We start from the raw sequence: 24,630 nt of genomic DNA on the forward strand, positions 1-24,630 counted from the left end.
GTTTTTTTCCCTCTGGGAGGGACAGAGAGAGAGAGAGGGATAGAGAGAGAGAGGGATAGAGAGAGAGAGGGATAGAGAGAGAGAGGGATAGAGAGAAAGAGTGGGATAGAGGGAGAGACAGAGAGAAAGAGAGAGAGAGAAAGAGAGGGAGGGAGAGAGAGAGGGAGAAATACAGAGAGAGAGAGAGAAAGAGAGGGAGGGAGAGAGAGAGAGGGAGAAAGAGAGAGAGAGAGATAGAGGGAGAGGGAGAGACAGAGAGAGAGGGAGAGAGAGAGGGATAGAGAGAGAGAGGGATAGAGAGAGAGAGGGATAGAGAGAGAGAGAGAGAGAGAGAGAGAGAGAGAGAGAGAGAAACAGAGAGAGAGAGAGAGAGGGGGAGAGAGAGGCAGAAAGAGAGAGAGAGAGAGAGAGATAGAGGGAGAGACAGAGAGAGAGGGAGAGAGAGAGGGAGAGAGAGGGATAGAGAGAGAGAGAGGGATAGAGAGAGAGAGGGATAGAGAGAAAGAGAGAGAGAGAAAGAGAGGGAGGGAGAGAGAGAGGGAGAAATACAGAGAGAGAGAGAGGGGGAGAGAGAGGGGGAGAGAGAGGGAGAGGGAGAGAGAGGGAGAGAGAGGGGGATAGAGGGAGAGACAGAGACAGAGAGAGGGGGAGAGAGCCTAAGCCTCTAAGTGTAATGTATTGTATTCTGTGAAAGGGCAGGCTGCACCCTTTTCCCCCTCCTGAACTCTGAACCGCTCGTTGTGTCAGAACTTTTAGGAGGAGTCATTGACTTGGGTCACAGGAAAGACAGGGGAGAGAAGGAGAAGAAAAGGAGAGCGACAGTAGAGAAGTAGAGCAGTGAGAGGGACCTCCGGGTCATTTCACAGAGACAGAAGGGGAAAGAGGTCAACTCTATTACTTTTCCTGGAAGTGAACTCAAAAACGTATTTAGTATGATTAGAAACTAAAGTGTTATAGCTGAAGATTTTCAGAGAAAAGAGGAGAGCACTCGGTGAGTGAACAGGCGTGTGTAAGAGAGAGTGTGTGTGTCGGCCGTTTAGCTCAGATATGGCCATGGTGAGCGGGGGATGGGGCAATCCTAACCGGGAGACCAACGGACTGGGTGGGGAGAAGGCTTACCTGCGTGGAGATGAGGAGGGCTCGCCCCAGGCCGGGAGCGATGTGGAGGTGGGAGACGAAGACAAGGCGTGCGTGGTGGACTGCGTGGTGTGTGGGGACAAGTCCAGTGGGAAACACTATGGGGTGTTCACCTGCGAGGGTTGTAAGAGCTTCTTCAAGAGGAGCATCAGAAGGAACCTCAACTACTCCTGCAGGTAGGCAGAGGTGGCACCACTGGATCAAAAGTGCTGTGGCTAAATTTGTGGCACGTCTTTTCTGGGGCCTGGAGTTTTTCTTGATCTCATGACCTGTTTGTGTAAAACTCTGGGTCCTATTCGTAGGCTATGACAGGGTTCAAACTTAACCCAACCGGGCCAGCTGGATAAAAATCTGCTAGCCCGAACAGAATTTCTACTGGTGGGGACATGGTGTATTTTTTTAAACGGATTGGGCTCATGCAGGGCCTATAGATTGGCATGCTTCCTCTCTATATTCAGATATTAATAGGCTACATTTGGCTATTGTGATTAAAAAGCTGATTCATATAATTTAGCAATGCAAGTCATTATTCTATATCTTTAGAATGTCATGGTATTAATTAATCACATTCATGTTTGTTTCTAAAGTCTTTCTAACGTCTTTTTGAGACGTTTTTTGTTTTGTTTTACATTTTAAAATAGGACGCTGCCCCTTTAAGACAATGGCATACCAAAAGCGATACTGACCTGTCAACAGTAGGCTTGTCAAGATCAACGCTACAGTGATTTTTATTTTGCTTTCAACAGTAGCCACCACATTGTTGGTATGTTCACTGTTGAATGTTTACTTTTGTAAATCACTTTGCCTAAATGAAATAAGTTCGGCGAGTAGATTGACGGGCACTTCTTTATGCTAAGGACAGCTCACCTTTGCTGTGTAAACGTAGCTATCAATTTACGTAGTGTACTGCTCAGTGCTCGCTAAATTGTGATACGCAAGAGCGAAGTGGTGCTTGAATGAATAGCCAATCATATTGCTCCGCAGTGGCTGCTCGTCAGAGAAGGAAGAGGTGGACCATGCTACTCAGTGAATTTCATTATAATAAAAATAGTGAAACGAAAAAAAAAACGTTTCCTTTTTAGATACAACTATACTAAATATATTCACGTCACCAAATAACTGATTAAAAGACACTGTTTTTCAATGAAGGTCTACAGTAGTCTCAACAGCATTTTGTAGGGCAGCACCATGGGTGGAAAAAGTACCCAATTGTGATACTTCAGTAAAAGTATAGATACCTTAAAGAAAGTGACTCCAGCTAAAGTTGAATTCATCCAGTAAAATACTACTTGAGTAAAAGTCTAAAAGTATTTGGTTCGAAGGATACTTCAATATCAGAAGTAAATCAATTGCAAAAATATACTTAAGTATTAAAAGTAAAAGTATAAATCACTAACTGATGGCACCATTTTATTGTTTTTAAAATGTATGGATAGCCAGGGACACACTCCGACACTCAGACATCATTTACAAATTAAGCATTTGTGTTTAGTGAGTCTGCCATATCAGAGGCAGAAGGGATAACCATGTGTTCTCTTGATAAGTGTGTGAATTTGACCATTTTCCTGTCCTTGCTTAACATTCCAAATGCAACGAGTACTTTTGGGTGTCAGGGAAAATGTAAGGAGTAAAAAGTACATTCTGTTCTTTAGGAATGTAGTGAAGTAAAAGTAAAAGTTTTCCAAAAAATAAATAGTAAAGTAGAGTACAAGATACCGCAAAAAACGACTTAAGTAGTACTTTGAAGTATTTTACTTAAGTACTTTACACCACTGGGTAGCACAATGGTGTAGCCAGAGAACAGCTATTTTCCATCCTCCTCTGGATACATTGACTTCAATACAAAACCTAGGAGGCTCATGGTTCTCACCCCTTTCCATAGACTTATTGAGTAATTATTACATTTTCCAGAGGACGTCCTCCAACCTATCAGAACTCTTGCAGCATGAACTGACATGTTGTCCATCCAATCAGAGCATCAGAAAATGAATCTAATACTGAAAGCTTAAGCTACAGCTAGCTAGCACTGCATTGTATAAAATGTGGTGAGTAATTGACTCAAAGAGACAGAAAAACAATAGTTGAACAGCTTTGAACAAATACATTTATTTACAAATGAAGGAGAAGCAGCAGAGAGAGAGAGAGCGCGAGAGATACACTACATGACCAAAAGTATGTGGACACCTGCTCGTGAAACATTTCATTCCAAAATCATGGACATTATTATGGAGTTGGTCCCCCCCCTCCCCCCTTTTCTGCTATAACAGCCTCCACTCTTCTGGGAAGGCTTTCCACTAGATGTTGGAACATTGCTGCTATAACAGCTTCTACTCTTCTGGGAAGGCTTTCCACTAGATGTTGGAACATTGCTGTGGGAACTTGCTTCCATTCAGCCACAAGAGCATTAGTGAGGTCGGGTACTGGCGTTGGGCGATTAGGCCTGGCTCGCAGTCGGCGTTCCAATTCCAATCCCAAAGGTGTTCGATGGGGTTGAGGTCAGGGTTCTGTGCAGGCCAGTCAAGGTCTTGCTCACCGATCTCGACAAACCATTTCTGTATGGATCTTGCTTTGTGCACGGGGGCATTATCATACTGAAACAGGAAAGGGCAAAGTTGGAAGCATAGAATTGTCTAGAATGTCATTGTATGCTGTAGCGTTAAGATTTCCCTTAACTGGAACTAAGGGGCCTAGGCCGAACCATGAAAACAGCCCCAGACCATTATTCTTCCTCCACCAAATTTAACAATTGGCACTATGCATTTGGTCAGGTAGCATTCTCCTGGCATCCGCCAAACCCAGATTCGTCCGTCGGACTGCCAGATGGTAAAGAATGACTTATCACTCCAGAGAACGGATTTCCACTGCTCCAGAGTCCAGTGGCGGCGAGCTTTACACCACTCCAGCTGACGCTTGGCATTGCGCATGGTGATCTTAGGCTTGTGTGCGGCTGTCGGCCATGGAAACCCATTTCATGAAGCTCCCGACGAACAGTTCATGTGTTGACGTTGCTTCCAGAGGCAGTTTGGAACATGTTGTATCCGAGCAACAGACAACTCTTACGCTTCAGCACTCGGCGGGTCCGATCTATGAGCTTGTGTGACACATCCAAGTATATATGACCAAATTATTAACAGACAAAAATTGTACGTTTGAATTCCGTAAAGTGAGTCCGGAAGAGGTGAAAAAAAATATTGTTGTCTATCAACAATGACAAGCCAACAGGATCTGACAACTTGGAGGAAAGATTACTGAGGATAATAGAGGACGATATTGCCTCTCCTATTTGCCATATCTTCTATTTAAGCCTACTAGAAAGTGTGTGCCCTCAGGCCTGGAGGGAAGCAGAAGTAATTCCGATACCTTAGAGTACTAAAGCCTCCTTTACTGGCTCAAATAGCTGACCAATAAGCCTGTTACCAACCCGTAGTAAAGTATTGGAAAAAATTGTGTTTGACCAGATACCAATGCTATTTTACAGTAAACAAATTGACAACAGACTTTCAGCATGCTTCTAGAGAAGGACATTCAACAAGCACAGCACTTACACAAATGACTGATGATTGGCTGAGAGAAATGTATGATAAAAAGATTGTTGGAACTGTTTTGTTAGACTTCAGTGCCGCTTTAGACATTATCGATCATATTCTGCTGCTGGAAAAAAAACTATGTATTATGGCTTTACACCCCCTGCTATATTGTGGAAAAAGAGTTACCTGTCTAACAGAACACAGAGGGTGTTCTTTAATTGAAACCTCTCCAACAGAATCCAGGTAAAATCAGGAATTCCACAAGGCAACTGTCTAGGCCCCTTACTTTCTTCAATGTTTACTAAGGACATGCCACTGGCTTTGAGTAAATACAGTGTGTCTATGTATGCGGATAACTCAACACTAAACACATCAGCTACTACAGCAACTGAAATGACTGAAACACTTAACAAAGAGCTGCAGTTAGTTTCCGAATGGGTGGCAAGGAATAAGTTAGTCCTAAATATTTCCAAAACTAAAAGCATTGTATTTAAGACAAATCATTCACTAAACCCTAAACCTCAACTAAATCTTGTAATAAATAATGTGGAAATTGAGCAAGTTGAGGTGACTAAACTCCTTGGAGTAACCCTGGATTGTAAACTGTCATGGTCAAAACATATTGATACAACAGTAGTAAGATGGGGAGAAGTCTGTTCATAATAAAGAGCTACTCTACCTTCTAAACAGCACTGTCAACAAGGCAGGTCTTACAGGCTCTAGTTTTGTCGCACCTGGACTACTGTTCAGTCATGTGGTCAGGTGCTACAAAGAGGGACTTAGGGAAATTGCAATTGGCTCAGAACAGGGCAGGGCAGCAAGGCTGGCCCTTGGATGTACACAGAGAGCAAACATTAATAATATGCATGTCCATCTCTCCTGGCTGAAAGTAGAGGAGAAATTGACTTCATCACTACTTGTATTTATGAGAGGTATTGACATGTTGAAAGCACTGAGCTGTCTGTTTAAACGACTAGCACACAGCTCAGACACCCATGCATATCCTACAAGACATGTCCCCAGAGGTCTCTTCACAGTCCCCAAGTCAAGAACAGACTATGACTACATGGAACTCTATCCCACATCTGGTAACTGATGCAAACAGTAGAATGTGTTATTGGAGTAGGGGCCTGAGGGCACACAGTGTGTTGTGAAATATATTATGAATGTGTTGTAATGTTTTTAAAGTTGTATAACTGTTTTAATGTTGCTGAACCCCAGGAAGAGTAGCTGCTGCCTTGGCAGGAACTAATGGGGATCCTTAATAAACCCCAGGAAGAGTAGCTGCTGCCTTGGCAGGAACTAATGGGGATCCATAATAAACCCCAGGAAGAGTAGCTGCTGCCTTGGCAGGAACTAATGGGGATCCATAATAAACCCCAGGAAGAGTAGCTGCTGCCTTGGCATCTTTTTTTAAATGGCGCCTAGTGCCACAATGTTTCTGCATTTTAGTCTTCAATTGTTTCAATGGTAGACTGTGACATGGCAGGTAAATGTAGAACTGTGAAAATGCGCTGAAAAGTGCTGCCGCTTTGAAAGTGGTGTGGTCATATTGAAAAGTACTGGTGCAAATTCTGTCTCGCCACACGTTTTCCGGCGTCTCTGCAGGTAGGTGCAGCCTCTCTGTATAATCACAAGAAAATATGTTCACGTGCAAAACAAGAACATAGTAATAAAAAAATAAGGTTTAGAAAAAGTACAAGAAACACGTAAGTTAATGTCAAAAGTTACTGTGTACTAGGATCTCAAAAATTCATATTCTGTTCATGGTGTTCATTTAAGTGAAAATGCCCTCTAAGCCGGTGTTTGGAGGACATATTGGCACGGGTGCTGCAAACCGTACCAATATATCCTCCAAACACCGGCTATGAGGGCATTATCACCTTTATACAACGGGTTACTAACATATTCAAATAATGATTAAAAAAATATATATTTTTAGGAATTATTCATACTATTTCATCCTTCCACAAGATATAGTCCCGACACAAATCTAGGGTTGCTACCCAAGCCGGCTGGTCGTTGGTTAGAGATGCGACTCAGTTGTTCAGTATTTTTGTTCTGGATCTATGGACGCGACCAAGTCATTCGTTACTGGCTGGCAACATTCTTATCTCTTGCTTGCTAGCTAGCCATCTACAGCTAATTTACAGTCACATTTAAAAAAGCAGCTAGAATAACAGCAAAGTAGCTACATTTGCATTTGTTTAAGCTGTTTTCTAGAGACATTTATTTGGATACATCCATAGCAATGAGCTAATGAGTCACAATTTCACCTGGCATAAAAAAAACATTGCTCTCTCGTCAGGACACTGTTGTTCAGAGGAGCTGGCCAACAACACAGCTAACACAGTCACTTCAAATCAAATCAAAATCAAATCAAATGTATTTATATAGCCCTTCGTACATCAGCTGATATCTCAAAGTGCTGTACAGAAACCCATTCTAAAACCCCAAACAGCAAGCAATGCAGGTGTAGAAGCACTGTGGCTAGGAAAAACTCCCTAGAAAGGCCAAAACCTAGGAAGAAACCTAGAGAGGAACCAGGCTATGTGGGGTGGCCAGTCCTCTTCTGGCTGTGCCGGGTGGAGATTATAACAGAACAGAACAAGATGTTCAAATGTTCATAAATGACCAGCATGGTCGAATAATAATAAGGCAGAACAGTTGAAACTGGAGCAGCAGCACGGCCAGGTGGATTGGGGACAGCAAGGAGTCATCATGTCAGGTAGTCCTGAGGCATGGTCCTAGGGCTCAGGTCCTCCGAGAGAGAGAAAGAAAGAGAGAAAGCGAGAATTAGAGAGAGCACACTTAAATTCACACGGGACACCGAATAGGACAGGAGAAGTACTCCAGATATAATAAACTGACCCTAGCCCCCCGACACATAAACTACTGCAGCATAAATACTGGAGGCTGAGACAGGAGGGGTCAGGAGACACTGTGGCCCCATCCGAGGACACCCCCGGACAGGGCCAAACAGGAAGGATATAACCCCACCCACTTTGCCAAAGCACAGCCCCCACACCACTAGAGGGATATCTTCAACCACCAACTTACCATCCAGAGACAAGGCTGAGTATAGCGCCAACCCAGACAGGATGATCACATCAGTGACTCAACCCACTCAGGTGACGCACCCCTCCCAGGGATGCGGGGATTCAAACTGAAGCTGGAAAGACTGCAAACTAGCTGCACTTTTTTCCATTTCCATTTCTTTGTATATATCCATAAAGATTATGCCAGCTGATTCATGATTTTGACTGGCGGAGAAACGTTGCATGCCTATCTGTCTCGTCCCGAGTCCCGACACGTTCATTACTATAGGGCAGCTGGAAATCGAATTTGAATATTGAAACAATGTTGCAAATATCGGAGAGACAGACAGCAAGGTTTACACTGTTGATAACTAAATGTTAGTCTAAAATAAATAATGTCTAGATGCTTTATATAGTGGACATCGAGTTTATAAATTGCCTGGCTGGGCTGAAGAGACAGTGGATTGCGCAGTCAGATGGAACAGAGTAAATACCGTAGGCATTTTAACGTCATAGATTTAGCCTGTGGTAACTTGTGGAATAGACACTGGCTGGAATGCGGGTTTTAACCAATCAGCATTCAGGATTAGACACACCCTTTGTATAAATCATAGGTACAGCATAAATATAGAACCTGTAACTTGTTAGATCATATTTCCCTTAGGGGATTCCACTCTGGGTTAGGCTGTGTTGCAGCTTTAACTCAGGTTTATGTTTTAGATTTTCAGGTGTATAATATACACATGGCAAAATACATATAGTTTTTTATCAGAACCATACAAATGTGCCTTTCCCACTCCCACCTAGTTTATAGTCAATAATATATTGACTGCACTACCACATCACACTCCTGAGGAATATGACCCTTTGTTTATTGTTTACTATCTAAGGTCTATATTAAATTAAAAAGCTGCCAAACAGGTTTCAGTGCTGTAAGGGATAAACAAATGTTGGTCCTGTGATGTAAGAATGCATGTTTAGATTCATGGAGCTGGTGGTTGCAGTGTTTACACTATGTTGACAGTGTTGACACTATGTTGACAGTGTTGACACTGTGTTGACAGTGTTGACACTGTGTTGACAGTGTTTACACTATGTTGACAGTGTTGACACTATGTTGACAGTGTTGACACTATGTTGACAGTGTTTACACTATGTTGACAGTGTTTACACTATGTTGACAGTGTTTACACTATGTTTACTCTATGTTTACAGTGTTTACACTATGTTGACAGTGTTGACACTATGTTGACAGTGTTGACACCGTGTTGACACTATATTGACAGTGTTGACAGTGTTGACACTATGTTGACAATGTTGACACTATGTTTACAGTGTTGACACTATGTTGACACTATGTTGACAGTGTTGACACTATGTTTATAGTCTTTACACAATGTTGACAGTGTTGACACTATGTTGACTGTGTTGACACTATATGTTGACTGTGTTGACACTGTGTTGACAGCATTTACACCATGTTTACTCTGTGTTTACACTATGTTTACCACATTCACACTATTTTTTTCAGTGTTTACACTTTGTTTACTATGTCTCCAGTGTTTATGCTATGTTGACAGTGTTTACACTATGTTGACAGTGTTTACACTATGTTTACCTCGTTTACACTATGTTTACTCTATGTTTACAGTGTTTACAGTGTTTACTCTATGTTTACAGTGTTTACAGTGTTTACTCTATGTTTACAGCATTTACGCTATGTTTACTCTATGTTTACAGTGTTTACACTATGTTTACTCTGTTTCCAGTGTTTATGCTATGTTTACAGTGTTTACTCTAGGTTTACAGCATTTACTCTGTTTACAATGTTTACACTATGTTTACTTTATGTTTACTCTATAATTACACTGTTTACACTATGTTTACTTTATGTTTACTCTATGTTTACACTGTTTACTCTATGTTTACAGCGTTTACTCTATGTTTACAGCGTTTAATCTGTTTACTCTGTTTACAGTGTTTACACTATGTTTACACTGTTTACTTTATGTTTACTTTATGTTTACTCTATAATTACAGTGTTTACACTATGTTTACAGCATTTACTCTATGTTTACAGTGTGAAGGGAAAATAAGCTCAACTGCACATTGTCTCAAAAATGCTGCATGGGAAGATTTACGCTTACTTGTTATCCAGTTCAGATTGAAAACCGCCATTTTACAAATGACCCAAATGATAACGTTCCTATGGTTAACTTTCCCTTCTCTCTGTCCATTGACCTGTTACTGTACAGTTTACTACACAGTGGTTCAAATGCTCTTAATCTGTTTCCTACATTTTGAATCATACAGGACATACAGGACCCCCCCAGAAGTAAAATATGAAATGACAAACTTTCTCAAGAGAAGTTTACTTCTGGGTAACCAAGATTATACAGGCTATACGGCTATACAGGCCTACACATCTAGACATCTATACAGGCCTAGACATCTATACAGGCCTACACATCTATACAGGCAGAGACATCTATACAGGCCTAGACATCTATACAGGCCTAGACATCTATACAGGCCTACACATCTATACAGGCCTACACATCTATACAGGCTTGACATCTATACAGGCCTAGACATCTATACAGGCCTAGACAGCTATCAGACCCAGTGTCTACACAGCTATCAGACCCAGTGCCTACACAGCTATCAGACCCAGTGCCTAGACAGCTATCAGACCCAGTGCCTACACAGCTATCAGACCCCGTGCCTACACAGCTATCAGACCCCGTGCCTAGACAGCTATCAGACCCAGTGCCTACACAGCTATCAGACCCCGTGCCTACACAGCTATCAGACCCAGTGCCTACACAGCTATCAGACCCCGTGCCTACACAGCTATCAGACCCCGTGCCTAGACAGCTATCCGTGCCAGGATAAAGTGTGTAACCGGGCAGTTGAAATCGGTGAGGGGGCACCATTTATTTAGGTTCTTGCATTGGAATGATATTGAATTCTGCTTATATCACGCTATATGACAGTAAACCAAGAGACTTTTGAGGATACAGGTTGGCGCGAAACCTCCAGCCCATCTCCACTGCACTGTTTCAGCACAATGGTACAATGGTTTTGCACGGTAAAGCAAGGCCGTTTTGCCAATGAATATAGGCTATAATTCACCTATTACAAACAGCATATGTGAATGCAGCCGTACACACAGCTGTCTTACCTAAATAATGCTAACTAAATAATGCTAACTAAATAATGCTAACTTAATAATGCTAACTAAATAATGCTAACTAAATAATGCTAATTAAATAATGCTAACTTAATAATGCTAACTAAATAATGCTAACTAAATAATGCTAACTAAATGCTGAAAGTAGTAGCCTTGTTATTCAAGCATTCAAACAGTTTGGCTAACAATGCCGACACAACTGCAAATGCTAACGAATGAAAGCGAACGGAACAAACCAGTGGTACCAAGTAGTAAGTAAAGTAAATATCAGATCGATAATGACAATCTGTATTTAGGCTAGTTACAATAACAGTAGTCCAACTCAGTAAACAAAAGGTGAATGGAGATCAAAATAACCTAAACACAGCCTAAAGCCTACTACAGTGAGATGCAGCCTACACTCTACTACAGTGAGATAAAGCCTACAGTCTACGACAGTGAGATGCAGCCTACTACAGTGAGATAAAGCCTCCAGTCTACTACAGTGAGATGCAGCCTACTACAGTGAGATGCAGTCTACTACAGTGAGATGCAGTTTACTACAGTGAGATAAAGCCTACTACAGTGAGATGCAGTCTTCTACAGTGAGATAAAGCCTACTACAGTGAGATAAAGCCTACTACAGTGAGATGCAGTCTTCTACAGTGAGATAAAGCCTACAGTCTACTACAGTGAGATAAAGCCTACTACAGTGAGATGCAGCCTACTACAGTGAGATAAAGCCTACTACAGTGAGATAAAGCCTACTACAGTGAGATAAAGCCTACCACAGTGAGATAAAGCCTACTACAGTGAGATAAAGCCTACTACAGTGAGATAAAGCCTACAGTCTACTACAGTGAGATAAAGCCTACTACAGTGAGATTAAGCCTACTACAGTGAGATAAAGCCTACTACAGTGAGATAAAGCCTACAGCCTACTACAGTGAGATGCAGTCTTCAGCCTACTACAGTGAGATGCAGCCTACAGCCTACTACAGTGAGATGCAGCCTACAGTCTACTACAGTGAGATGCAGTCTACAGCCTACTACAGTGAGATGCAGTCTACAGTCTACTATAGTGAGATGCAGTCTACAGTCTACTACAGTGAGATGCAGCCTCCAGCCTACTACAGTGATATGCAGCCATGCAAAGCAGTCTTGTCAAGTAAATAGGCCTATAGGCTTCAGCAACATGTTGGGATATGGCACACAGTTCCATTTGCAACCATGAAAACAAATAGTGTACCAAGAATACCATAGTAGAATGAATATTTGTATTTATTTTACTCCCTTTTTCTCCCCAATTGCGATCTTGTCTCATCTCTGCAACTCCCTAACGGGCTCTGGAGAGGCAAGTCATGCGTCCCCCAAAACATGACTCGCCAAACCGCACCTGCCAGCTTAACCCGGAAGCCAGCCGTACAACACAAGTCAGCGTGCACTGCGCCTTGCCCGCCACAAGGAGTCGCTAGAGCACAATGGGACAAGGACATCCCAGCCAGCCAAACCCTCCCCTAACCTGGATGATACTGGGCCAATTATACACCGCCTCATGGGTCTCCCGGTCGCGACACATCCTGGGATCAAACCCGGGTCTGTAGTGATGCCTCTAGCACTGCGATGCAGTTCCTTAGACCGCAGCGCCACTCGGGATGCCAGAATGAATGTATTTCTATGATGAAACATAACGATGTGTAGCTACTGCCCAGGAGCGTCATTTAGGTTCTGGCATTTGAATTATATTGAATTCTGCTTATATCACGCTATAACACAATAAACATAAACGTTCAAATGCTATTAACCAAGAAGTGACCGGTTCAATGGCGTGAAATCTCCCTGCGTTCTATCAACACCATGGACAGAATCATACACGCTAAAAGCAAGATTTTGATCAAAAACCAACCAGCTAGATTGTTTCATACTTTTTTTCAGAAGAGTTGCAGCGTCCTTGACGTCCTGCAACTTCTTGTAAGATCAGGCTATGCAGGCAGAGCTAGCTGGAGCTCGGCAGCATTAGCGCTGCTAGGCTTGGCGGCGGCCTCGATGGTTGGACGTTCTCCTCCTTTTGGCTTTGTTTGGGTACTTTGGCAAAGCCAATTTCTGATATCCATTGTGGCAGTTTAACTGGTTCGAGCTAGCTAAATAGGCTAAGGCTAATGACACTAACGTATTTTACAGCTAACTAAGAAGCTAACTAAACTCTGGAGTGGTGGGGCGTGAGGCAGAGTTGAGAGAAGCAGCTTCAACAGTAAACTTGACCCCCGCAGTTATAAATCAAAATCATAATATTACAGGCGGAGTCGTACCTCGTTATTCACTTAGCCTACCACAGATGAGAAGCGTTTTCCCTCCGCTTTTTGTGGAACCCCAAAGGAATCATACCTACCTGCCCCAGTGGCTTTCCATAGTCCCCTACACACACCGTGTCCATTGTGCTGACACAGCGCAGTGGAGATACAGATTTTGTGCCAACCTATCACTCAAATCATTTTAACTTTTTAGTTATTTTTATAGAGCGACATACAACTAAAACTAAGGAGGCACAAGTTTCAACTGAGCGGGCTAAGCACCCTTTTGCCTCCCTCGTGGAGTAATTTCATTGAAATGATGTGGAAACAATATTGATCCAACCAGTGTATGCCCAGTTGAATACAGCTATACTGGCCTACACAGCTATACAGGGAGAGAGAGAGAGAGAGAGAGCGAGAGAGAGAGAGAGAGAGAAATTGTAGAGAGAATGATAACACATTCTAATTTTGTTATGATAACACGTTCTATGTTCTAAATTCATTATGATAACACGTTCTATGTTCTAAATTTGTTATGATAACGCATTCTAAGTTCTATGTTTAATGTTCTGTTGTGCAGGTCGAATCGAGAATGCCAGATAGACCAGCATCACCGCAACCAGTGCCAATACTGCCGGCTGAAGAAATGCTTCCGTGTTGGCATGCGCAAAGAAGGTAACTATCCTATCTTACCTATTGCACAACATCTCCGCCAGTCAGACCATGCCTAAAGCAGAGGCCAATCCAAATGTTCCATATATCGTAACTGACTGCATCAACATAGTTTGCCCCTGCCATTAGAAACAGAGCCGACATTTCACAACTCTTGTCAGGTGGCCAAAATATTTGCATATTTACACTGTAAACTACATCAAGCTCAATTTTAAAAGCCCCAACGCTATTTTAAAGGTGTTAATGGGTGAGGAAAACTGCCTCACAGTTTCATATAAATGCAAACATGTTTTATACTTGTTTCATGTGGCATAGTATTTGTAAACCAGTTTAGCTCTATCCTCTAACCAACACACTCTTGACCCCTAGTCTCTAAGTACCACTACGTAGTACGTATCATTCAGGGCTAGGTGCCAGAGGCATTTCCCAGGCAGTGTGAAGGTTGAATAACCAAGCCTGTATTCTGCTTTGAGCTGACACCAGCCCAGAGCTATATTCAGCAGGGATATTCATTCAGGGGTCAGAGTCACCCAACGACAGCACTGACGAAGCCAGGCCACAGTGTTTCCACATTACCTGGAAATGCTTGGATCACCTTCGCCGGTTGGTGGGTCCAACTTGAGGTGTCATTAAAAAAAAAAGACTTCCCCACCCCCACCCCTCCCCAACGTAAAAAATATTTTGACATGACCCTCCCCTTGTACTAAAAAAAAATTGGACACCTTCCCTCGCAATAGTGTTTACGGCCACAAATACACTACATGACCAAAGTATGTGGACACCTGCTCGTCGAACATCTTATTCCAAAATCATGGGCATTAATATGGAGTTGATCCCCCCCTTTGCTGCTATAACAGCCTCCACTCTTCTGGGAAGGCTTTCCACTAGCTGTTGGAACATTGCTGTGGGGACTTGCATTCAGCCACAAGAGCATTAGTGAGGTCGGGCACTTATGATGGGCGATTAGGCCTGGCTCGCAGTCGGCGTTCGATGGGGTTGAGGTCAGGGCCTAACCCGAACCATGAAAAACAGGCCCCAGACCATTATTCCTCCTCCACCAAACTTTACAGTTGGCACTATGTATTTGGGCAGGTAGTGTTTACCTGGCATCCGCCAAACCCAGATTTGTCCATCAGACGGTGAAACGTGACTCATCACTCCTGAAATAGCCAATTCACTCATTTGAAGGAGTGTCTACATACTGTACTTTTGTATATATATAGTGTAACTGTAGCTACCCTGTGTTTATAAATGTGGATATCAACTTCGACACTTCAGCATGCGCCCCGCAGGCTACGGGCCAGGAGGTTGAGGGTCCGCCGACCACCACGGACAAGCTAACTCTCCTTGCATGTTTCATTAGACACTACATTTATCTTTATTTAACTCGGCAAGTCAGTTAAGAACAGATTCTTATTTTCAATGACGGCCTAGGAACAGTAGGTTAACTGCCTTGTTCAGAACGACAGATTTTTACCTTGTCAGCTCGGGGATTCAATCTTGCAACCTTTCGGTTACTGTTCCAACGCTCTAACCACTAGGCTACCTGCTGCCCCACTACGATCAGAGCTGCAGACAATAATCAGCTGGGTCAGCGTTTCCCAAACTGGGTCCTGGGGACCCCAAGTGGTGCACATGTTGGTTTTTGCCCTGAAACTACACAGCGGATTTAAATGATCAAAGCTTGATGATTAGTTTATTATTTGAATCAGCTGTGTAGTGTTAGGGCAGAAGAAAACTAAACGTGCACGAGGGGGCCCCGGGACCCAGTTTGGGAAACCCTTGGGCTAGGCATCTACAGCTCTGTCAGCATATCTTTCGTCTTGCAAGAAAACCCTGAGGTGGAAATCCGATTTTCAAAATGTTGATGCTATATTTATATAAAATATATGCAACAAATTTTCCACCAATGCACCACAACCAATAAGCAAAGCATACCGACTTGGGGGAGCTTCAACTTCATAGTTTGTGTTTTCAACACCACAATCTGCACAGTTTGGATGCTGGAATTTTATTTTGGACGATTCCTACAGGATAATTTTTAAATAGCCTAATCAGATTAAAACATTGAGACTGGTTGTGTTTATGCCACACCTAAAAGGTAATACATTTTGAAAGTGAAATTACAAATATTTTGGCTATATTGGAGGCAGAGAGAGCATGACTTTCCTGGGAACATTATGACAGCGCATCTCATTATGTCTCTCTAGACCCAAAACTGATCCAAATTAAATTAATGGAATGAAATATTCAAATTATAGGGCTTTCGCTCCATTATTCAAATGACATTTTCAATGCAGTCTACAGCCTAGAGAGGAATGTTGTTCTCACTTGAAAACCATCATGCAGTTATTTGTTGCAAGGCTAGTCTAGGAAGGATATGTGAATTGTCCCTAAACATGATCATTAGGGAAGTGTTTTGAGCTGAGTGTCTCATGTCTTCACTGTTCTTTCATGCGCAATGAAGTACCTGGCCTCTCCACTTACATAAAACATTGGTGCAGCTTTGAATGATTTTATGTGTGGTTTGATGCTAGTTAGCATATTATAGATCTGGGCAAACAATCCACCTATCACTATTGTCACTATGAATGGTGGATAGAGGACAGGTTAGACTGTTAGACTAGACTATACTTACCTGTGATATAGTAAATGTTTTGGAAGCACCAAAACACCTTAATATAGGAGACTCATGCAAGCAGATGAGAAAATATGTCTAGGGTGGAAGAGATGTTATAGTGAAACCTGTAATGATTTAGTGAAACCTGTAATGATTTAGTAAAACCTGCAGAAGGGTCAATGTAAACCAGGGAAAAAAACACCATGCTCCTCTGTGCACAATAAAAAAAAACACACTATCCTTCCCAATTCAAAAGAAAAATTTAACAACCCTTCCCAAATCAAAAAAAAGTTTAAAAAGTCCCCTATTTTACATCAGCCTCTATAACCTCTACAAAGCCCTTTCTCTCCCTCTCTTCCCCTCTCCTCCCTCTCTCTCTTCCCTCCAGCAGTCCAGCGTGGGCGTATCCCTCCATCCCACTCAGGCATCAGTCCCACTTCTTTGGTCGGCGGAGGTGGTGGTACTGGGGCCGGGCCAGTAGGGGGCGAATTCTTCAACGGCCAGCCTGTGTCTGAGCTCATCTCCCAGCTGCTCCGTGCTGAACCGTACCCCAGCAGCCGCTACGGTCCCCAATACGGCCAGCAGCAGCAGATGCAAGGTGCTGGAGGAGGCTCCGTCATGGGCATCGACAACATCTGTGAGCTGGCGGCACGCCTCCTCTTCAGCACCATCGAGTGGGCCAGGAACATCCCCTACTTCCCTGAGCTGCCCGTCTCTGAGCAGGTGGCTCTGCTGAGACTGAGCTGGAGCGAGCTGTTCATCCTGAACGCAGCCCAGTCCGCCCTGCCACTACACATGGCCCCACTGCTGGCCGCCGCCGGCTTCCACTCCTCACCCATGTCAGCAGAGAGGGTGGTGTCCTTCATGGACCAGGTGAGGGTGTTCCAGGACCAGGTGGACAAGCTGACCCGACTTCAGGTGGACTCGGCAGAGTACAGCTGCCTCAAGGCCATCGCTCTCTTGTCTCCAGGTCAGTGTATTGGTTGGTCGTCTCTCTAAGGCCACCGCCCTCTTGTCTCCAGGTCAGTGTACTGGTTGTTTGTCTCTCTAAGGCCACCGCCCTCTTGTCTGCAGGTCAGTGTACTGGTTGGTCGTCTCTCTAAGGCCACCGCCCTCTTGTCTGCAGGTCAGTGTACTGGTTGGTCGTCTCTCTAAGGCCCAAACCAAGACCCCTATACAGACACTGGGAGATGAATTCACCTTTTAGCAGGACAATAAGGCCAAATCTACACTGAGTTGCTTACCAAGAAGACAGTGAAGAAGACAGTGAAGTTGAGTTACAGTGAAAAGAATAATGAGCAAATGTTGCCCAATCCAGGTGGGGAAAGCTCTTAGAGACTTACCCAGAAAGACTCACAGCTCTTAGAGACTTACCCAGAAACCCTCACAGCTCTTAGAGACTTACCCAGAAACCCTCACAGCTCTTAGAGACTTACCCAGAATGACTCACAGCTCTTAGAGACTTACCCAGAAACCCTCACAGCTCTTAGAGCCTTACCCAGAAACCCTCACAGCTCTTAGAGACTTACCCAGAAACCCTCACAGCTCTTAGAGACTTACCCAGAAACCCTCACAGCTCTTAAAGACTTACCCAGAAACCCTCACAGCTGTAATCTCTTCCAAAGGTGATTCTAACATGTATTGACGCAGGGGGTTGAATACTTATCTCATCAATATATATTAGTATCTTATTTGTCATGATTTTTTGTGTGTAGATCGTTGACAAGAAATGACAATTAAATAAATTTTAATCCCACTTTGTAACAACTATAACGGGATTTGTCCTCTGACGAGGAGAGATCGGAGCAATATGCAGCGTGGTAAGTGTTCATGATATTTAATAGAACAGAACACTTAAATACAAAAACAACAAGAGGAGGAAAAATGAAACCGAAACAGTTCTGCTACCTAAGTATGGTTCTCAATCAGAGACAACGATTGACAGCTGACTCTGATTGGGAACCATATCAGGCCAAACACAGAAATACAAAACATAGAACAAAAACATAGAATGCCCACCCCAACTCACGCCCTGACCGAACTAAAATAGAGACATAAAAAAGGAACTAAGGTCAGGACGTGACAGTACACCCTCCCAAAGGTGCGGACTCTGGCCGCAAAACCTAAACCCATAGGGGAGGGTCTGGGTGGGCATCTGTCCACGGTGGCGGCTCTGGCGTGGGACGTGGACCCCACTCCACCTTATTCTTTGCCCACTTATGTGGTGCCTCTGGAGTGGCGACCCTCGCCGCCGACCTCGGACTGGGGACCCTTACAGTGGGCCCCGAATAGACGGGAGACTCTGGCAGTGCCGGACAGGCGGGAGACTCTGGCAGTGCCGGACAGGCAGGAGACTCTGGCAGTGCCGGAGTGAAGGGTGGCTCTGGCAGCTCCTGACTGACGGGCGGCTCTGGCAGCTCCTGCCTGACGGGCGGCTCTGGCAGCTCCGGACAGGAGAGAGACTCTGGCCGCTCCGGACAGGAGAGAGACTCTGGCAGCTCCGGACAGGAGGGAGACTCTGGCAGCTCCGGACAGGAGGGAGACTCTGGCAGCTCCAGACAGGAAGGAGAGTCTGGCAGCTCCGGACAGGAGGGAGACCCTGGCAGCTCCAGACAGGAGGGAGACTCTGGCAGCTCCTTGACAGGAAGGAGACTCTGGCAGCTCCGGACAGGAAGGAGACTCTGGCAGCTCCAGACAGGAGGGAGACTCTGGCAGCGCCAGACAGGAGGGAGACTCTGGAAGCGCCGGACAGGCTGGAGAACCTGGAGGGAGGAGACGGAGAGACAGCCTGGTGCGTGGGGCTGCCACCGGAGGCCTGGTACGTGGAGGAGGCACCGGATGGACCGGACCGTGGAGGCGCACTGGAGGTCTCGAGCACCGAACCTGCACAACCTGTCCTGGCTGGATACTCCCTGTAGCCCGGCCAGCTGTGCTGGCGAACCAGGGACACCGTGCGTAGGGCTGGTGCCATATACCCCGGGCTGAGGAGACACACTGGAGACCAGATGCACTGTGCCTGCTTCATAGCACCTGGCTCGATGCCCACTCTAGCCCGGCCGATACGAGGAGCTGCGATGTAGCGCACCGGGCTATGCCTGCGCACTGGGGACACCGTGCGCCTCACGGCATAACACGGTGCCTGCCCAGTCCACCTCTCTCCACGGTAAGCACGGGGAGTTGGCTCAGGTCTCCTACCTGACTTAGCCACACTCCCCGTGTGCCACCCCCCAATAATTTTTGGGGGCTGCCTCTTGTCCCTGTTGTGCTGCCGTGCTAACTCCTCATAATGCCGCCGCTCGGCTTTGGCTGCCTCCAGCTCTTCCCGGGGGCGGCGATATTCCCCAGCCTGTGCCCAGGGTCCCCTACCGTCCAAAATCTACTCCCATGCCCAGGAGTCCAGAACCCTCTGCTCCTGATTACCACGCTGCTTGGTCCGGTTGTGGTGGGTGATTCTGTAACGGGATTCGTCCTCCTCTGACGAGGAGTATGAGTGATCGGAACAATATGCAGCGTGGTAAGTGTTCATGATATTTAATAGAACAGAACACTTAAATACAAAAACAACAAGAGGAGGAAAAATGAAACCACCGAAACAGCTCCGTCAGGTGCAAAACACACTAAACAGAAAATAACTACCCACAAACACCAGGGAACAGGCTACCTAAGTATGGTTCTCAATCAGAGACAATGATTGACAGCTGCCTCTGATTGGGAACCATACCAGGCCAAACACAGAAATTCAAAACAGAACAAAAACACAGAATGCCCACCAGAACTCACGCCCTGACCAAACTAAAATAGAGACATAAAAAAGGAACTAAGGTCAGGACGTGACAACAACACATTTTTTTTAAAGTCAAGGGGTGTGAATACTTTCTCAGGTCACTGTAACTCTTCCCTGCTCTCAGATTAGAAAGAGAGAATATGGGAGGAAGTGGGATACAAGCCCAGGCTCATAACTTTGGAATGAGTGTTCATTTTTACTCCCACTAGTATTTCAATCGAGACAAAATGAGTCATGCAGATTCTAAAGTCAGTCTGTAGGTCAGCATTTATCATATGAACAGCCTTTTAAAGCATTATATCTCTGTCCAAATGAGAAATATGGACCTACAACTCTACAATAGTACTTCTGCTCTTTCAGTCAGCATGTCTCATTGATCTCAGGCTATGTGAGACATTATTTTCTCCTCCACTGTAGCTCTTGCCTGTGTTCTCCATTGTAGCACTAACCATTTCTGAACTTCTGATTGACTTTAAATCCATGCTTACGTCTGTCTGTGTGTCCTCTGTTGTCCTCTTCAGATGCGTGTGGTCTGACAGACCCCATCCACGTAGAGTCTCTGCAGGAGAAGGCCCAGGTGGCTCTGATGGAGTACGAGAGGATGCAGTACCCGGGTCAACCCCAGCGCTTCGGCCGTCTGCTCCTCCGCCTGCCTGCCCTCAGGGCCGTGCCCGCCAACCTCATCTCCCAGCTGTTCTTTATGCGCCTGGTGGGCAAGACACCCATCGAGACCCTCATCAGGGACATGCAACTCTCTGGGAGCTCCATTAGTTGGCCTTACGTCCCTGGGCAGTGAGGACAGGAGCCTGGGACCCACAGGACCCTGGAGGAACCTGGAAACTGGAACCCAGAATGGGATGGAGAGGGATTAGCCACTGATATCATTAATGTCTAAATTCTTGAGGATTTAGTAGAGGAGGACTATATTGCTACTCACTCACACAGAGTCAAACACTGAGCTTCCAGTGAATGGAGCTGGAATCAAACCATTGGTAGTTTAGCTGTCCGTGTATTCCAAGGAAATTATTAATTTGTCTTGGAGTATATTTCCTGATCTGTATCATGACCTCTTTGAATGACCTGTCTGAAACACAGAACAGGGTTCTAGAACACAGAACAGGGCTCTGAAACACAGAACAGGGCTCTGAAACACAGAACAGGGTTCTAGAATATAGAACAGGGCTCTGAAACACAGAACAGGGCTCTGAAACACAGAACAGGGCTCTGGAACACAGAACAGGGCTCTGAAACACAGAACAGGGCTCTGAAACACAGAACAGGGCTCTGAAACACAGAACAGGGCTCTGAAACACAGAACAGGGCTCTGAAACACAGAACAGGGCTCTGAAACACAGAACAGGGTTCTAGAATACAGAACAGGGCTCTGAAACACAGAACATGGCTCTGGAACACAGAACAGGACTCTGGAACACAGAACAGGACTCTGGAACACAGAACAGGGCTCTGGAACACAGAACAGGGCTCTGAAACACAGAACAGGGCTCCGGAACACAGAACAGGGCTACAAAACATGGAACAGGGCTCTGAAACAGAGAACAGGGTTCTGGAACACAGAACAGGGTTCTAGAATACAGAACAGGGCTCTGAAACACAGAACAGGACTCTGGAACACAGAACAGGGCTCCGAAACATGGAATAGGGCTCTGAAACACAGAACAGGGCTCTGGAACACAGAACAGGGTTCTAGAACACAGAACAGGGTTCTAGAATACAGAACAGGGCTCTGAAACACAAAACAGGACTCTGGAACACAGAACAGGGCTCTGGAACACAGAACAGGGCTCTGGAACACAGAATAGGGCTCCGAAACACGGAACAGGGTTCTAGAATACAGAACAGGGCTCTGAAACACAGAACAGGACTCTGGAACACAGAACAGGGCTCTGGAACACAGAACAGGGCTCCGAAACATGGAACAGGGCTCTGAAACACAGAACAGGGCTCTGGAACACAGAACAGGGCTCTGGAACACAGAACAGGGCTCTGAAACACAGAACAGGGCTCCGGAACACAGAATAGGGCTCCGAAACACGGAACAGGGCTCTGGAACACAGAACAGGGCTCTGAAACACAGAACAGGGCTCTGGAACACAGAACAGGGCTCTGGAACACAGAACAGGGCTCCGGAACACAGAACGGGGCTCCGGAACACAGAACAGGACTCTGGAACACAGAACAGGGCTCTGGAACACAGAACAGGGCTCTGGAACACAGAACAGGGCTCCGGAACACAGAACAGGGCTACAAAACACGGAACAGGGCTCTGAAACAGAGAACAGGGTTCTGGAACACAGAACAGGGTTCTAGAATACAGAACAGGGCTCTGAAACACAGAACAGGGCTCTGAAACACATAACAGGGCTCTGAAACACATAACAGGGCTCTGAAACACAGAACAGGGCTCTGGAACACAGAACAGGGTTCTGGAACACAGAACAGGGTTCTAGAATACAGAACAGGGCTCTGAAACACAGAACAGGACTCTGGAACACAGAACAGGGCTCCGGAACACAGAACAGGGCTCCGAAATACAGAACAGGGCTCTGAAACACAGAACATGACTCTGGAATACAGAACAGGGCTCTGAAACACAGAACAGGGCTCTGGAACACAGAACAGGGCTCTGAAACACAGAACAGGGCTCTGAAACACAGAACAGGGCTCTGAAACATAGAACAGGGCTCTGGAACACAGAACAGGGTTCGAGAATACAGAACAGGGATCTGAAACACAGAACAGGGCTCTGAAACACAGAACGGGGCTCTGGAACACAGAACAGGGTTCGAGAACACAGAACAGGCCTCTGAAACACAGAACAGGGCTCTGAAACACAGAACAGGGCTCTGAAACACAGACTGTAACTAAAGGCCCAGTGCCACTACTACCTCCATCCCCATGGCGTCCCACGCGACTCTGACCCCAGGCTCTGCGTGGCTCTCTGGCTGCTGTGTTAGGCCCCTGGGTCTCATGTGGGACCCTATTCCCCTTAGCTACAGTGCATAGGGCTCTGGTACTCAAACGTAGTGCACTGTGAAGGGAATAGGGTGCCATTTGAGATTCAGACACAGGGATTATGAAGCCACAGCCACGCCACATACTGCCATTTTATTGTGTTTTGTCCTGAGCTCTCTATTCATGTAAATCGTTGAGTTTGATTTACATTCATGTTGAGCTTATAGTGTAAAATGTCATGTGTACATTTTGCATATGTGGTCATGTTAAATCTCTGAATGTTATGCAAATAGCGGGCTCTCTCCATAGTATAAGCAATAGCATACATGCTACAGTGCATGCTATGGTGCCCGAACACTTGCACAAGCTAGCAGAGGTGAATGTATATGATAGATATCCCCTCACACGCATCCTGAGTCACAACGAGTCACCCCTGTCTTATACGTTGTTACCTCAAGGTTTATACCAATGACAGCGATTGTATAGTGGATTACCTGATAATAGAACCCTTGCATTTTTAAACGGAACTAAGAACCCTCCGTGATGTGATCGATGACAAACACAAAGAGATCAAAGCCTCGTACACACCAGCATTATGTCATTAGCCTGAAAGTGAACTAACTGTAGGGTTGACCCTTGTCATAAGGCCTATCAGAAGGCTAGGTGGAGCCATGACCGTACTGCTTAGACCTGAAGGGTAGGGGGCTAGGGGAAGCGGTTGCTTTCAGATCAGACATTTCATGTGATCGTCATACAATGTAACTAAAGGTACAGACCCCTTTAAGGACTAAAGGGTATGCTGTGTATTAACAGTAAAACTACGGTACAGTGCACGAGGCTGTGTGCATACTCTTAGTGATATTGGCCTGGACTGCAATTTCATGTGACAATGCTTCTTTTTTTTTTTTTCCCAATTGACTTACTCAGAGTGGACGTATGAATACCTGAAATCAAAGAATCTGTTTTACTCTGATGGGATTTTGACTAACGACTTCATTGTGTAGTTCTACATAAGAATCATGTTTTTATTGCGATGTCAAACCAAAATGTAAAGATAATTGCTACTGCTGACCATGGCTATTTTTGCATTACTAAAAATAAAGTATAAGTACTCTTACTGTGGTTGATTTGAGAATGCTTTCGGTTAGCGACTGATAGACAGACTATCCACAGAGCAGGACAACGGGCATCATTAAAAAGGCATTACAGTATAGACATGGCTGTGTTAATAGTGGCATAAACTGCTTTAACACAAGGGGTTGGAACAGGTTCAGGGAACAGAATCAGAACATGGAATGGAAGTGTTTTCTTGAACAGAACTGTTATTTTAAAAGCATGGGAACCGGTTAACTTTTTACTGCAGTGGGCTAAATGAGGGTCACGCAGAGTGTTTCTGGGTAGTCTTAAGCAAATGTA

General features: G+C 45.0%; 1 protein-coding gene across 2 annotated transcripts; it reads left to right on the top strand.

Annotated features, from left to right (window-relative positions):
- Positions 1–596: 596 nt before the first annotated feature.
- nr2f6b (nuclear receptor subfamily 2, group F, member 6b) lies at positions 597–24,331 on the top strand. 2 transcript variants are annotated; one of them, XM_024422360.2, is made up of 4 exons: positions 597–1,313; positions 13,746–13,840; positions 16,849–17,427; positions 20,763–24,331. In XM_024422360.2, the coding sequence occupies exons 1-4, from the start codon at positions 1,048–1,050 to the stop codon at positions 21,035–21,037; spliced, it is 1,215 nt and encodes a 404-aa protein (XP_024278128.1). In that variant the 5' UTR covers positions 597–1,047; the 3' UTR covers positions 21,038–24,331. The 2 variants fall into 2 exon arrangements, with proteins under 2 accessions (XP_024278128.1, XP_024278127.1); XM_024422359.2 differs by having other exon boundaries at positions 599–1,313; positions 16,846–17,427.
- Positions 24,332–24,630: the final 299 nt, after the last annotated feature.

The sequence above is a fragment of the Oncorhynchus tshawytscha genome, linkage group LG05, assembly GCF_018296145.1.
Source record: "Oncorhynchus tshawytscha isolate Ot180627B linkage group LG05, Otsh_v2.0, whole genome shotgun sequence".
NCBI lineage: Eukaryota > Metazoa > Chordata > Actinopteri > Salmoniformes > Salmonidae > Oncorhynchus > Oncorhynchus tshawytscha.